This window comes from Corvus brachyrhynchos, unplaced genomic scaffold (assembly GCF_000691975.1).
Source record: "Corvus brachyrhynchos isolate BGI_N302 unplaced genomic scaffold, ASM69197v1 scaffold229, whole genome shotgun sequence".
Classification (NCBI taxonomy): Eukaryota; Metazoa; Chordata; class Aves; order Passeriformes; family Corvidae; genus Corvus; species Corvus brachyrhynchos.
In genome coordinates, this window is record NW_008240042.1 from 2,953,573 (window position 1) to 2,966,862 (window position 13,290).

The 13,290-nt window shown below is 43.6% G+C and overlaps 1 protein-coding gene across 5 annotated transcripts in view; it reads left to right on the plus strand.

The window, feature by feature from the left end:
- The window catches only part of ZNF827 (zinc finger protein 827), a 98,290-nt gene extending 85,522 nt beyond the window's left edge, over positions 1–12,768 (plus strand). For 2 of the 5 annotated variants that reach the window (XM_017744233.1, XM_017744234.1), the window contains exons 9-14: positions 1,301–1,438; positions 2,954–3,125; positions 4,605–4,771; positions 7,667–7,858; positions 7,953–8,130; positions 10,922–12,768. In XM_017744233.1, coding sequence (XP_017599722.1) covers positions 1,301–1,438; positions 2,954–3,125; positions 4,605–4,771; positions 7,667–7,858; positions 7,953–8,130; positions 10,922–11,729 — 1,655 coding nt within the window. In that variant the 3' untranslated portion in view covers positions 11,730–12,768. Of the gene's footprint in view, positions 1–1,300; positions 1,439–2,953; positions 3,126–4,604; positions 4,772–7,666; positions 7,859–7,952; positions 8,140–9,425; positions 9,571–10,921 lie in introns of all 5 variants that reach the window. The other 3 variants (XR_001865224.1, XM_017744235.1, XM_017744236.1) reach the window with 3 other exon arrangements.
- The last annotated feature ends 522 nt before the right edge of the window (positions 12,769–13,290 follow it).

The window sequence follows — 13,290 nt, forward strand, 5'->3', positions numbered from 1 at the left end:
CATGTTCACATGCAGTGGTGGAGCTTGTTCTGGGCAGCAATCCCAGAGGCGGTGGCGGTTTGGGAAAGGGTGCTCTGCCTGTGGCATCTTTCATTCCAGTGGAACTAGAAGAATTACAGCAAGCCCCCTCACTGCTGGCTGCTGTGTTTAGAGACCTGCAGAGTACCCTGGTAGTTCTGTGTACCTCTTACAAAAGCAGTCCCTTCTCAGGGAACAGGACCCTTGCACAGAGTATTTTTTTACTCAAGACTTGCTGATGCTCTTTCTCTTGCTGATTTAAGTAGTACACTGCTCTCCCCAAAGTACCTGCTTTTTGCTCCATTCTGTCCAAATCAAAACCGGCCATGCTTTCAACTTCTTGAAGCATTGTGTACGTTTTTTCCTCTTCCTTATTCCCAGTCCCTTTCTCTCAACTTCCTTACAAAGTGCCTTCATATCTGTGCTCTATGCTCTGTGGGATTTCTTTTTTTCTGTATTTCTGTATTCTCTGTTCCTGAAACAATTCAAACCACTTATTAAAAGATAATAGTTCACTTTGGGTCACAGTTTTTCAATGGATGGCCCTCTAAGCTGCTGGGGATTTTGATGCCAGAGGACAGTAGTGCTGGGTAGAGCTTACCTTGGATGCCAGCCACATTCTGGGGTGCTGTGTCCTTTTGTTTTAATGTTTGTCTGAGCAGTCTTCTGGTGTTCAGAGTCAGACTACCCATGTGTGTGTAGATTTGCACTTTAGAACATGGCTTTAGTGATGGACCTGGCAGTGTTAGGTTAATGGGTGCGCTGGATCTTAGAGGTCTTTTCCAACCTAAATGATTCTATGTAACAAAAATTCCTGCCTCGGTAGAAAAGAAACTATCTGGAAATCTTTCTTCAGCCCTGAATAATAATCCAGTGTTAGACAGACCACCATCTCAGACCAGGCTTCTTCATGCACCAGACAGAGGTGGGTGACTGAAAAAGCCAAAGAAGTGGTTGTTCCACAAAACCATAATTGGAGATTAATGCTTGCCCTGCTCACTCTTGACTTTCTCTCTGTATATGACCTGGTTTAAGCCTTTGGCTGTGCCTATGTCCAGAACACTTTGGCTCAGTGTTCTGCTTTAGAGCGTGTATGAGAGATGCTGTATGAAAGATTCATTTCCTTCCAGCATTGGGAGTTTCCTTTTTAAATGGACTCATGTGCCAGATCACACAGCGTGCACCCGAAGTGCTGCATTTTATATGACGCCTACAGGGCTCTACTGAATGAAATCTGCAAGTCTTCAGAGTTCTTAAGATGACTTTGTGTTTTTTGGCATAGAAACAGAAAAGCTGGGGCTGGAGGTGGGAAATGGATTGCCACCTTGGAAATTTAACGACCAGCTGTTTCCCTGTGATGTGTGTGGAAAAGTGTTTGGTCGCCAGCAGACTCTGTCCCGGCATCTCTCGCTGCACACAGGTAAGGCAGGGCTTGCTGGGTGGTTGTTACAGCACTCAGGAATTCCGTGGGGTTTGTTTTAGGGAGGAACAAGATGGTAAGGAGAGGAATGTGTGAGCCATCCCTGGCTCACCTGGAGCAGAGCCAAGCGCAGGAACAGGACACAATGTCAGAGCAGCATCAGGGAGGTAATGTTTTATTTCTTCGCAGCCTACGTGAAATTTCTCCTTACAAATTCAAGTTTGTCCGGGTTCCAGCACACCAGACTGCAGACACCAACTGGTAACCAAGCTTGATAATGGAGTTCTGAAGAGAAGGCACAGCCTTTTTTTTGGATGGATTTAGGGGTTTTTTGGACAAAAACATCGTTCACCTGATGAACTTTTTAAATGTCACTGAACAACAGAAGATTTGGCCTTGGTGTTTCAGATTTGTGAAACTGAAAGGATTGAATAACTCATTCATCTTTGCTCTCATCATACAGTGCTGAGAGGAACAGGAGTTGTTCAACAACATATCAACTTTCTTAAAGCAAATCAGCTTCAAATCAGCTGACACAAACAGAGTTTTTATATGGAAGATGCACTCTGTCAGCCTGCTGAGGTGCACTGCACAAAATAACACTTGGAAGCAAGAATTTCCCATGTAGTGCTGAGAAATCCTGTTGGTATAATGCCACTGTATGTTGAGCCATCCAGCAGAGCCATCCTGAAAAGGCTCAGGATGCTCCATGGTCTAGTGGGGTTTCCTTAGTCCTAAGCTGCTTTGTAGCATTATATTTCAATTTTAGAGCAGCAGGTCCTCAAAGAAAAGGTTGTAAAAGCTGATGTAATGTTTGGTTATTTTAATCAACCCTTCCCAAAATGCAGCCTGGCATGCACACAAAACTGTGCTGCCAGGATCTAAAAATGTTTAATTTAAAATAAAAAGGAGGAATATTAAAAATTGTAAAGCATCAGAAACTCACAAGGAATTAGTTTATTTCTTTCAACTGCTCTTTGAATGAGCTTTTTCATTAGTTTATTTTTGGAACTGGACTAACGACATACAATGTTCCACTTCCTTCTACTCTCAGATTTTAATATAAAATCATCAACTACCAGCTCTCTGCAAGTGGTCATATGGGCAACCTCAACAAGCCCAAAAATCAAATAGAAGATGCTGGGTAAAGGAGGTAGTTGTAGACTATTGACCTGTTTCTCCACTGGCTTTGCTGCAGCTCCCAGAACAGCAGTTGTCCCAGTTTTCCAGTTTATAAAGGCTTTATATTATCTGACTATAAGTGGTAGAGCAAATTAAAAAAGCTTGTCCTAAACTATCTTCAAATAGTTTGGGCTTTTATTTTTATCTGGGTTTTTTTTTTTAGTAATTGCTGTGAACTCCTATAAACTTCTAAAATGTCGAGCTTCCCAAGTACCTCATCCTGAAAGCCACTTGGAGAAACCCAAAGGAACGCACGCTTGGTTACTGGCAGCTTTCAAAGAAGCTGGCTTCAGACTGAGGTACACACTCACATCTCTCTGCTCCTTTTTTCAGAAGAGAGAAAATACAAATGCCACTTGTGCCCCTATGCTGCTAAGTGCCGTGCTAACCTGAACCAGCACCTGACTGTGCACTCTGTGAAGCTGGTGAGCACCGACACCGAGGACATCGTCAGCGCCGTCACGGCCGAGGGCAGCGATGGAAAGAAGCACCCTTATTACTACAGGTGAGCACTCAGACGAGGGCTGTGCACTACGTACTGTCTCGTGTGCCTGCTGAGGACATGTGACAGGGCCACGCTTCTGGTGCTGCGGGGTTGGAGCCTTGATTGAAGTATTTGTCTTGCCCGTATCTGGCTTAGGCTGAGCAGTGAACCCCGGCTGGCTGCCGTGTGCTGTTTGACTTGGCTGGCCATTGGGAAGGACTCAGGGGTTTGCTGTGGGGTTGGTTTTTTTAAATGGCTTTGTGAGGCAGCTGTGCTCTTAGAAGCCTCTCTAACTTTTTAAGCAGTGTTCCTTTAAGTTTTGTGTTTGGAAACATCCCGTCATGTACACGGATTCATAGCAAATCTAAAGCCCTGTTCTTCCAGTTGCCTCCAATAGTTCCCTTGTCTTCAGCCAAATCCGTGAAATCAAATAGTCCAAAACTGTATCAAGACTTGTTAAATCAGTCTACACATTTCCTCTGTTTGCTAGAGGTTTATACATTCTGTGAACAACATGATCAAAGAAAGAAAACCTTAATGAGAACTTGCCTGAAAAATTGAAAGGAACTGCCCAGATAAAATGGATATTCAGACATTCTTCTTGTTGTATGCACTGTTGTGCACTCTGCAAACTGTGATGTGCACTCTAGTGGCCAAGCAGATTACCAAATCACTCTCACTTTTAGTCAAAGTGCCAAGAGCAGATTTAATTACAAAATCATAGAAGTAAGAAATAAATGAGACCTGCTGGATTAGATTATCTAGTCCTTCGCCTTGGGAAAGCAAAATAGTGCCCTGGAGTATATGCCTTTTCCAATCTTTCTGGCTTGTTTTAAGTGTTAATGGCCTAATCAAAGCAAGAGGAGGACGCTGCAAAGAAAGTTAAATTAAAGGGTCCTTTCCACTGCCTCTCAGTATCACTCTGTTTATGTGCTGGCTGCAAAATCTGTATCCCTGCTAATTATTCGCATAGCTGAAGACTGCTGTTTTCCAGTCAAGCATAAGAAATGTTTGAACCCATTTTTACTTGCTTACACTGGAACTGCCAGGCAGTTTTGCACAAGATCCCAGTTTGGCATGGGAACCATTCCAGGGCTCAAAAATCATTCCTGGAGTGTGCAGCAAGCTCTCTGTGTGTCAGTGTATCAGCTGTACTAAACATCTTGGCAAAGCTGCAGTGCCTCTTATTGCCCAAAGGAATCGGTTAGGTGATGCACAGCATCTGGAATCTGTAGTTTTTAATTAACTTTATGATTATTTAGCATCATTATAGCACGTACAGGATTGTTGCATTGTGCCTGCCCTTAATCACATTGGCATGGCTATCAGTTCAAAGGCAGTTCAGCAGACAAAAGAATTTTGCAGTGAACATTGAGCAGCGAGGAGGAGCGGAAAACTGTGTCATGAGTTTCCTCTTGCAAATTTGGGGAAAGGCAATAGGCTTCTGTTTGTGGTTTCTTTTTTAATGTTTCTGACTCTTGAATTCTCTTCTGCCTGCAGCTGCCATGTGTGTGGGTTTGAGACAGAGATGAATGTCCAGTTTGTCAGTCATATGTCCCTCCACGTGGATAAGGAGCAGTGGATGTTCTCCATTTGCTGCACGGCATGCGATTTTGTCACTATGGAAGAGGCAGATATGAAGGCTCATGTCAACAACAAGCACACAGGTGATGATCCCTCTCTCCTAGCTGCAGTGATCTCTCTCTTCCTTGCTTTTTAGGTGCAACCTTCACACTTCCCATTAGCACTCTACTTTCACTGAAATGCTTGCTAATTAAGGACTGATCTCTCAAAGTTGAAGTGAATTGGACTCCAGCCAGGCAAATACTCTGGTAGTGCAGATCAATTTTCAAGCTGAGTGAAATAAATGAAGGACTACTTAGCCCTTCTTCTTCCTATTCTTCTTATCCCCCAAATCTCCTCCCCTGTTGGAGTCAGCATATTTCATGTGTTTTTCTGACTGGTTTACTATTTCATCAAAATCCTGCTTTGACTTCAGCGATGGTAAGGTGACTTTGAGGGCCTAATTGTGCATACCTGGCTGTAAGTCTGAAATAAACATTATTTTGAGCGTTGCTCTTCGCTGTGTTTGCCCCCACAGTCCCATCAGTTTGGAATTTCATGCTGATGTTTAGTTGACACTGTGATTCAGCAATACCATAAATGTAACTGTATATTAAACAGCAGAACAGGTCGTGCTCGCTCCCTGGTCCTGCTCACTTAATAGCCAAGGATGTTTCAAACAAGGTCCATATGCTTAGTCCAACTAATGAAGTCTGGCATAATTAAAGGAGAAGAAAATGGGAATCCTTTTAATTAATTTCTCTTATAAGACCAGGTAGAAGCATTTTTCTGCCACAAACTACTCACTGTTGTGTTTACAATACAGAACCTGAATTGCATCCAGCACAACTTTTCCATCGCTAAATTGCTTTTCCTGTCCTACCAGGAATAAAATTGGGAAAACAGGAGGGATGAAGAAGGGGAAGAAGAATACAATTGGTTGTGTTCACAGATATATAATTTAAATGTAACTACAGACATATGAACTACTGGAAAGCTCTCAAGGGATTTTATGCCAGTATAGCTCTCAGCACTACTTCATTTCATAAAGAGGAGTTCAAGGCAAATGAGAAACACCACCCATAGCTATGCAAAAAGCCTCAGAGCTCAAAAGTGAGCTGTGCTCTGCTGTATTTTCCTGTTGTGGCAAAAAGATTGAAACTGCTACTTGTCTTTTGAAGATAGGCAAAACCCCCTTGTTCTTCCTTCACCCTGCCCAACTGAGCCACTCAGCTGGTGATTCAGCCAAATGCTCACACATATGGCAAATACAGAGTAAAAAATAGAATGGGTTTTCTGGGTCACTTGACTCCAGTTCCTTACCCTGTGATGTTACCAGGTCATAAAGGGACTGTTTGTGAGGATATGACATATGCCTTCTAAGAAGTATCATTGTTTTAAAAAACTAGAGCCAGGCAGCTGTAGACTTTCTTGCATTAAAGATTAGGGACCTTTTTAAAATTTCCAGTGTGTGTCTTAGTGATAATCAGAATACACGTACGTTGTTCTTGCGCCAGAACTGCCCTTTATCTGAAACAGCAGTCCACCTTTCATCCTTCCTTCCACAGTATTTATTCCCTTCGTACATTTCTGGAGAGCACCACTCTCCCCTCTAAATGTACACTGAGCCTTTTCCTATACAGAACACAGTTTTCCTGCTGTACCAATCCCTCACTGCATATGTTCTTGTTGGAATGCCTGCTCTGGACATATGCAATCACAGCTGTACATGGTGAAATGAAATAAGCAGTGGTGGCAGTGCAAACCAACAGCAGCTACTGGGAATAGGTCACACAATAACTTTCTGTGATCACATTTACCTTCCTTGAAAGCTCCCCAACACTGATTGTTCATGTTCATCCCGTGTTCTGCTCAAATTCTACTTTTGTTTTCCTGGACTGTTTCCATCTTAAGCACTTCTCATTTGTAGCAAAAGTTCTTGTTACTGGTCCTTTAGGTCATAACCTTGTCCTCTGTGCTATTAAATTTCATTCCATTTCTATTACTCTGGTCCCCAAAGTCAGTGAATCTTTCTGTATGATATCCAGTCATCCTCCCTATTGGCAGCTCAGGTCATCAGATTTCATTAGTGCATTCCTAGGTTTTTATCTTAAAGGTGCCACTCGTCAGTTTAAAGTTAAGTACACAGGTGCTGGTGTTTGCAGAGGCCTCGATCTGTATCACATGGAGAATTCGAAGTTTTAGTGAAGTCTCCTTTTAACACAGCTCTGATTGAACCAGGACACGGGTGGGAGGGAATAATTTGCCCATCATTGCCTCTTTGGCTCATGGCAGTTCTCATATGGGAACTCTCCCTCTTGCTCAGTTTTAGTGTGTGATAGGGTTTGGGACTTAGACTTCATACATTTATTGCACACATAAGGAAGCTCTGATGCTTTCTTTCATAATGAACCTTTATCTCTAGGTCCAGTTAAATAATATGCTTTTCAATTACCTTTAGAAGGAGATCCTAATAAAAACACATGAATCTTGAGACCATGCTGTAACCTCTGCAATGATTACTGAGGATGCTCTTCAGTACAATGACTGAGATTATTCTCCTTCACCCTTCATCCCAGATTTACCCACTGGACCCACATAAATGGAAAGGTGGGGGAAGTTTAGCTTGGATTGGTAGGTTTTTGCACCCCAAACCTACAGAAATTCTGTTTCCTAAGTGACAAGTTTTCATAGTTTTTGAACTATAGTAGTCAAAGTGTTTTCTTGACGTTTTTCTCAGTCCAGTAATAAGGTAGAATTGCATGATCCCTTCCCACTACCATCACAGAAACACTCAATTGCAGGATAAACTGAGAGATGTACTGTGGTTAAACACTAATAAAAAGGAAGGAGGCCCAACAATGTTTTTTTTAATCATTTCAATTAATTTCAGACCTGTTTTGAATTAACTTTAAAGGTAAGTCTTCCTGAAATTTAAAACAGAATCATGGAGACTCCATCTAATCTGCTGAATTAGTTATTTGCTCTTTGTTTTACAGCTGAAGAGAGGAAGACACCCAGTGAATCTAACAGTCCATCTTCATCTTCGCTGTCAGCACTAAGCGACTCTGCCAACAGCAAAGAAGATGCAGATATAACCCCAAAAAACAAGGGGTCAAACAACCTGCTGGTCATTTCTGTAGTGCCTGGTAGTCAGACCTCAGTGAACACTGAAGAGAAGTCAGAGAAAGGTAAAAACACTCTTTAACAAATACAGGCTTTCACTCTCTATGCAGTTGACCTGGCCACAGTGTAAGGACTGAGTTTCCCTGTTCTATTTTTCAGGCTTTGAATGTGTTTTCTGTAACTTTGTCTGCAAAACAAAAAACATGTTTGAACGTCACCTGCAAATCCACCTGATCACACGAATGTTTGAGTGTGATGTGTGCCACAAGTTCATGAAGACACCTGAGCAATTACTGGAGCACAAGAAATGCCATACTGTCCCCACCGGTGGGCTCAAGTAAGGAAAGCAAGTACACAAACTTTTACTGTGTTAAGCACCTTAATACTGTGGGGATAGGACAAAAGGAAGTCAGTCAGAAAGGGTTGGTTAATTAAGAATCCAGATTTGGGGCTTCCTTGTATTTAGATGACCCAAGGCCTGTCAGGCTTGCATCATTACAGCAGATTGGTAAACTAGCAGCAGAGGAGCTGTAACAAACTATGGTCCTTCCCGTTTGCAAGTCAAAGAGGAGACAGTGTGTGATGGGTCCTACAGAGAATGAGGCAGCACTACAAAGAGCTTTAGGCAGACTAAGGGGTTTTTTTCAAAGCATCGAAGCAAAAAGAAGCACCCAGCACAGGCTCTGTTTTGCACCTGGCTCAAAGAAACTAAATCCTGTACAGCCTCTGCAACTAGGTATGAAGTTACAACCTTAAAGGTTATAGCCTTTGTGTACTCAAATGCAAAGTCATTTCTCTCCAAGAATGAAGAACTTGGATGCTTTCTGCTTTGTTTGCATGCCCCACAATAATCACTACTGTATAAATTAACATGTAATGAGTAATACAGTCTTTTAAGAAAAAAAGCCCTTTGGTTTTGGCTGTGGTGGTGTCCTTTAAGGTCTTTTGGTGCAGAGCAGTGTTTCTAGAGAATGCCCTCATGTCAAAGTCAGACCCCTGAGGGGAAGGAGGGATTGCTGGGGCCATATGCTTGCTCTCTGGGCAGGCAGTGTGACGTTATGAAAGAGGCACGGCCATGGTCTCTGTTTGTTCTAGCTGCTGCAGGAAAAAAAGCTGGAACCACTTGGAGCCCAGCTAGGGTTCAGCACAGGGCTCCCAGCTTCTGTTGCTCTTGCTGAGCAGCTGATGTTTTCAGTGCACTGTGGCTGGGACATGAGGAGCGCACCACGTTCAATGTTACCGCGCACAGCTCCCTTGGTTTGCCCTGCAGCTTTGGAAAACTGGTCCTGTTTGCCAGGCAGCCTCTGGTCTCCAGCTCAGTAGTTCCACAGACTGGGATCTGTGGTCACTTGAGATGAGATGACTGAATCTGGGAAGAAGACCAGATTGAGAAACAAATAGTGTGCCAGAACGATGAGATGTCTGCCTTGGACATACAGACCAGTTGTCTAATGCACATTTGGTTTAAGCTGCATAAAATCTCTTCTATTTACCAAGGAAAAACCATGACCTATGACTCAAGTCTTCCTGACAGAATGGGTTTCTCAGTCTGTATTCCTGCCCAACTCAAGTGATAATTAGGTACCTTGAAAGCTGCATCTAAGAAAAAGCTCTGATTTATTTTTTTTTAAGGCATCCAGAAGAGCCTGAAGAGATCTAAGTAAATTGTATTTTTCTGTCTCCTGTTTGCTGTGGGGGAAGAGAAAAAAAACATGATTCTTCCAGCTCCAGGTCAAAATCTGAGATTCTGATCCAGAGAGCACCCAGCCCAGGAGAGGTATGTGTGCATTGACAGCCAAGTCCTCTGGTGCAAGAGATAATCATATTAGAAACCTCAGTGACAGGCTCCCTCTCTGGATCAGAGTGCTTGATGTGCATCAGGAGAACTGTCCAGGTGTTTTAGTATCTCTTTGTCCTCCTGTTATTACTCACTTTCCTAAAAAATCTCTTGATTAGCTTGTAGATTAATATTAAACCTGTATGTGCACCCAAATGTAGCAAGGAAAACACACATAGAGTGGATCTCTGCTTAGAAATTTTCCAAAATGACAGAACACAATTAGCAGACCTGCTAAACAGTGAATGCAGATGCGTGGCAGCTGGGATGTTGGAAGACAGTAGCCAGGTTCCTTAGTTGTAAGTTTTTATCCAGCCCTGCTCTCTGAGCTCACCAATTCCACGTGGAAGGCTGTATGCTTGCTTCAGTACAGCAGAGATCCCTGGCAGGGAGCTGTCCCCACCAACTTCCTCTCAGCTGCACCAAGCAACAGCGGGTGTGTCCAGGCTTGTTCAGCGTGCAGCTCAGGCTTCTTTCCAAGCTTCCATGATTCCCTCCTCTACCCTTCTCAGCCCCTCCTGACTCAGGAACTGGGGTGAGGCCCTTTGCCGTGTCCACCCTGGGCCGGATGCTTGCTGCTGTGAGTAAGCAGAACCCACATCCTGTTCCTACACAGGAGCCATTCCTGCCATGGCAGAGGCGGCTGTAGGCAAACACTGCCAGGCACACACCCCTTTCAGCATGGCTAGCTCATCTCCCAGAAATGGAAGTCCCTACAAATCATCCTAACAGCCTGGCTTTCAGCTGTTCCTGTAGCAGGATACCCAGCGAGCTTGTTGTTCAAGGTCGCATAAAAGGGATTTCCTAAGCCTTCACTGTACATGTGGTATTACAAGTTTATTCCATCTTTACTTAAACAGCTGCTTTCATACTCATTTGTAAACACTCACTTTAAACCACTTCTTAATGGAAAAAATGGCCAAAGTGACTTCATGCAAACACTAGGAATCGTTACACAAGGTACCTGTGCATCAGTCACCCACCCTGCACTCCCCAGCCTGCTTTGGGGGAAGACCCCATCAAGGTAAGCCAGAAGGTTAAAGGGATGTTTCTTCAGAGTGAATCAGTGTTTCCCTAGGAATGCCATTAAATGGGCAAACCTCCTCTAAACAGAGATGTGTCAAGGTGAAGCAAATATTGGAAAGAGGCTTCACAGGGAGAACTGAGTGCCTTTTTCTCTTCCTTAGTAGGTCAGAAAGGGGTGAGTGACAGGGTTAAAGCAGGCATGCAGGTCTGCCAGCTGAGTAACTCCTCTTTTCTTTGTCCCTGCCCTTCCTTGCTGTGTTACCAGGTGCCCGTTCTGCATCTACTCCACGAACCGCCCCGCAGCCATGGAGTGCCACCTGAAGACTCACTACAAGATGGAGTACAAGTGTCGGATCTGCCAGACAGTGAAAGCCAACCAGCTGGAGCTGGAGATGCACATCCGTGAGCACCGCCTTGGCAACCATTACAAGTGTGACCAGTGTGGCTACCTGTCCAAGACGGCCAACAAGCTGATCGAGCACGTGCGTGTCCACACCGGCGAGCGCCCTTTTCACTGTGACCAGTGCAGCTACAGCTGCAAACGCAAAGACAATCTCAACTTGCACAAGAAACTGAAGCACGCTCCACGCCAGACCTTCAGCTGCGACGAGTGCCTGTTCAAGACTACCCACCCTTTTGTCTTCAGCCGCCACGTGAAGAAGCACCAGAATGGGGACTGCTCCGAAGAGGAGAAGAAGGGCCAGTATTCAACCTCCAAGGAAGCCAGTCCACTCCTACCAGTGAACAGCTCCAGGAACCTTCTGTCACCCCTCTCAGTTATGTCTGCCTCCCAGGCTCTGCAAACAGTAGCTATGTCAGCCGCACACGGCAGTGGGGCAGAGCCAAACCTGGCAGTGAAAGCCTTGGCCATCAACGGCACTTCCCTGTGCTTTGATAAATACTGGAACTCAGAGTTTGCCCACCTTATTCCTTTAACAATGTTTTTCCCCAAAAACCACTACGATCTCACATTCCATCCACCGAGACCTCAGACTGCACCGGGAGGTGCCTCTTCACCTAAACACTCCTTCCTTGCCTACCTTGGACTAACAGAAAGGGCAGAAACTGTCTGAGGGCAGTTGCATTCTGTACCAAAAATCCCCCAACAAACCCAGCAGGTTACATATTGCTGCAAAACGTAGCCCCAAGAGGTAACGAACACTTGTACTATATCATTAGTAAGGTTTAGCAAATGGCTCTGTGTGTATACTTATTGCATTGACATGAAAGCTGCTTTATTAAATCTCCAAGAGGTGATCTACTGCATACTTCTACCTTCAGAGGCATGTTCCCAGTACTCTTATCTAAGAAACTATTTTGTCTTGTTAAGCTGAAAAAAGAAGAGTGTCCTTATTGGCAATCAGCACTTGTAAGATGACATATTGATGCATTTTATTTTTGGGCTTTGTGTGCGTGCGGGTGTGTGGAAGAGAGTCTGCCTGTAGTGTGCCATGACATTGCTTTTGCACATCCCTTGGACTGGCTTATTTAATCATTCTTCTTTTCCCCTTTTCACACACTCGCTCCCTGCCTTCCCCCTGCCTCCCCCTGGACTGTGGAGCTGTAGAAGGAGCCATGTTTGGGGCAGGGCAGGGGGAGGACTGGTGTATTATTTCAGTGCTGTTTGCAGCTTCCTTTAGTTGTTTGATGCCTTGTACTCAGTTGTCAAGGTTTGAGAATTTGGGGTAGAACTGATGAGGAAAAAAGTTGCTTTCAGCACTGCAGGATGAGAGCATGACAATGAAAAGTGTGTGTCAGTCCACACACACAAGCAGTGTGTGCAGCCCACACACCCACACAGCAGGCCCAATTCTCAGCTCTTACACAGGTGTGACAAACACCTGCCTCTGGGCCACAGCATACATCTTTTGTTTTAAAAGGGCATATAAATATTATATATATACTGTATTATGCAGTGGTTACCTTTTAGTTTGCAGGAACAACTTGTATAACTAGAATTCTATGGTGGAAAAAAAAATCCAACAAGGGGATTTAAAAAAGGGTATGGATAAATTCTGGGTATAAATACTCAGACTAAAAAAAAAAAAAGGCAGTTTTGCACAGTGCTTTAGTCTTGCACTAGTTTGTTTCTCACTTGCAAAAAAAAAAAAAGAAAAAAACTAATTGTGGGCTGAAGTTATTAAGACTGTTTATTTGAAAAGGTACCAGTAACTTCTTTGAAATATAAAGCTATAAAAAAATGCTTTTGGAACCATCCAGTTCTCTTTTATACCCTCAGTATTTCAACTGTACTTGCAAATTTGACAGTCCTCTCCCTCCCCTCCATGTCATCAGTAATACTTTATTCCTTTCTGTTGATGGCAGATAGAGTGTGTCCTGCTAGGAAGCTAATTTTGTACTTATTTAATGCTTCTACTCGTGGTCATTAAAATGACATGTTATATGTAGCACTTTATTGCAGGAAGAAGCAAATGCAGATTGGTTGTATCTTTGTTAATCTCAAAATGCCAAGAGTGATCCTAATGTAAGAGAAGCTAACTGACTGTTAATTGATTTCTGTTCCTTAGACAACTTAATATGCGGGAAGAAAGATTGGGATTAAAAACACTGTTCTACAATTGGAAGTATAAAATGTGAAGCATTTCCAAATGATCATGTGATGTACAGGAATGC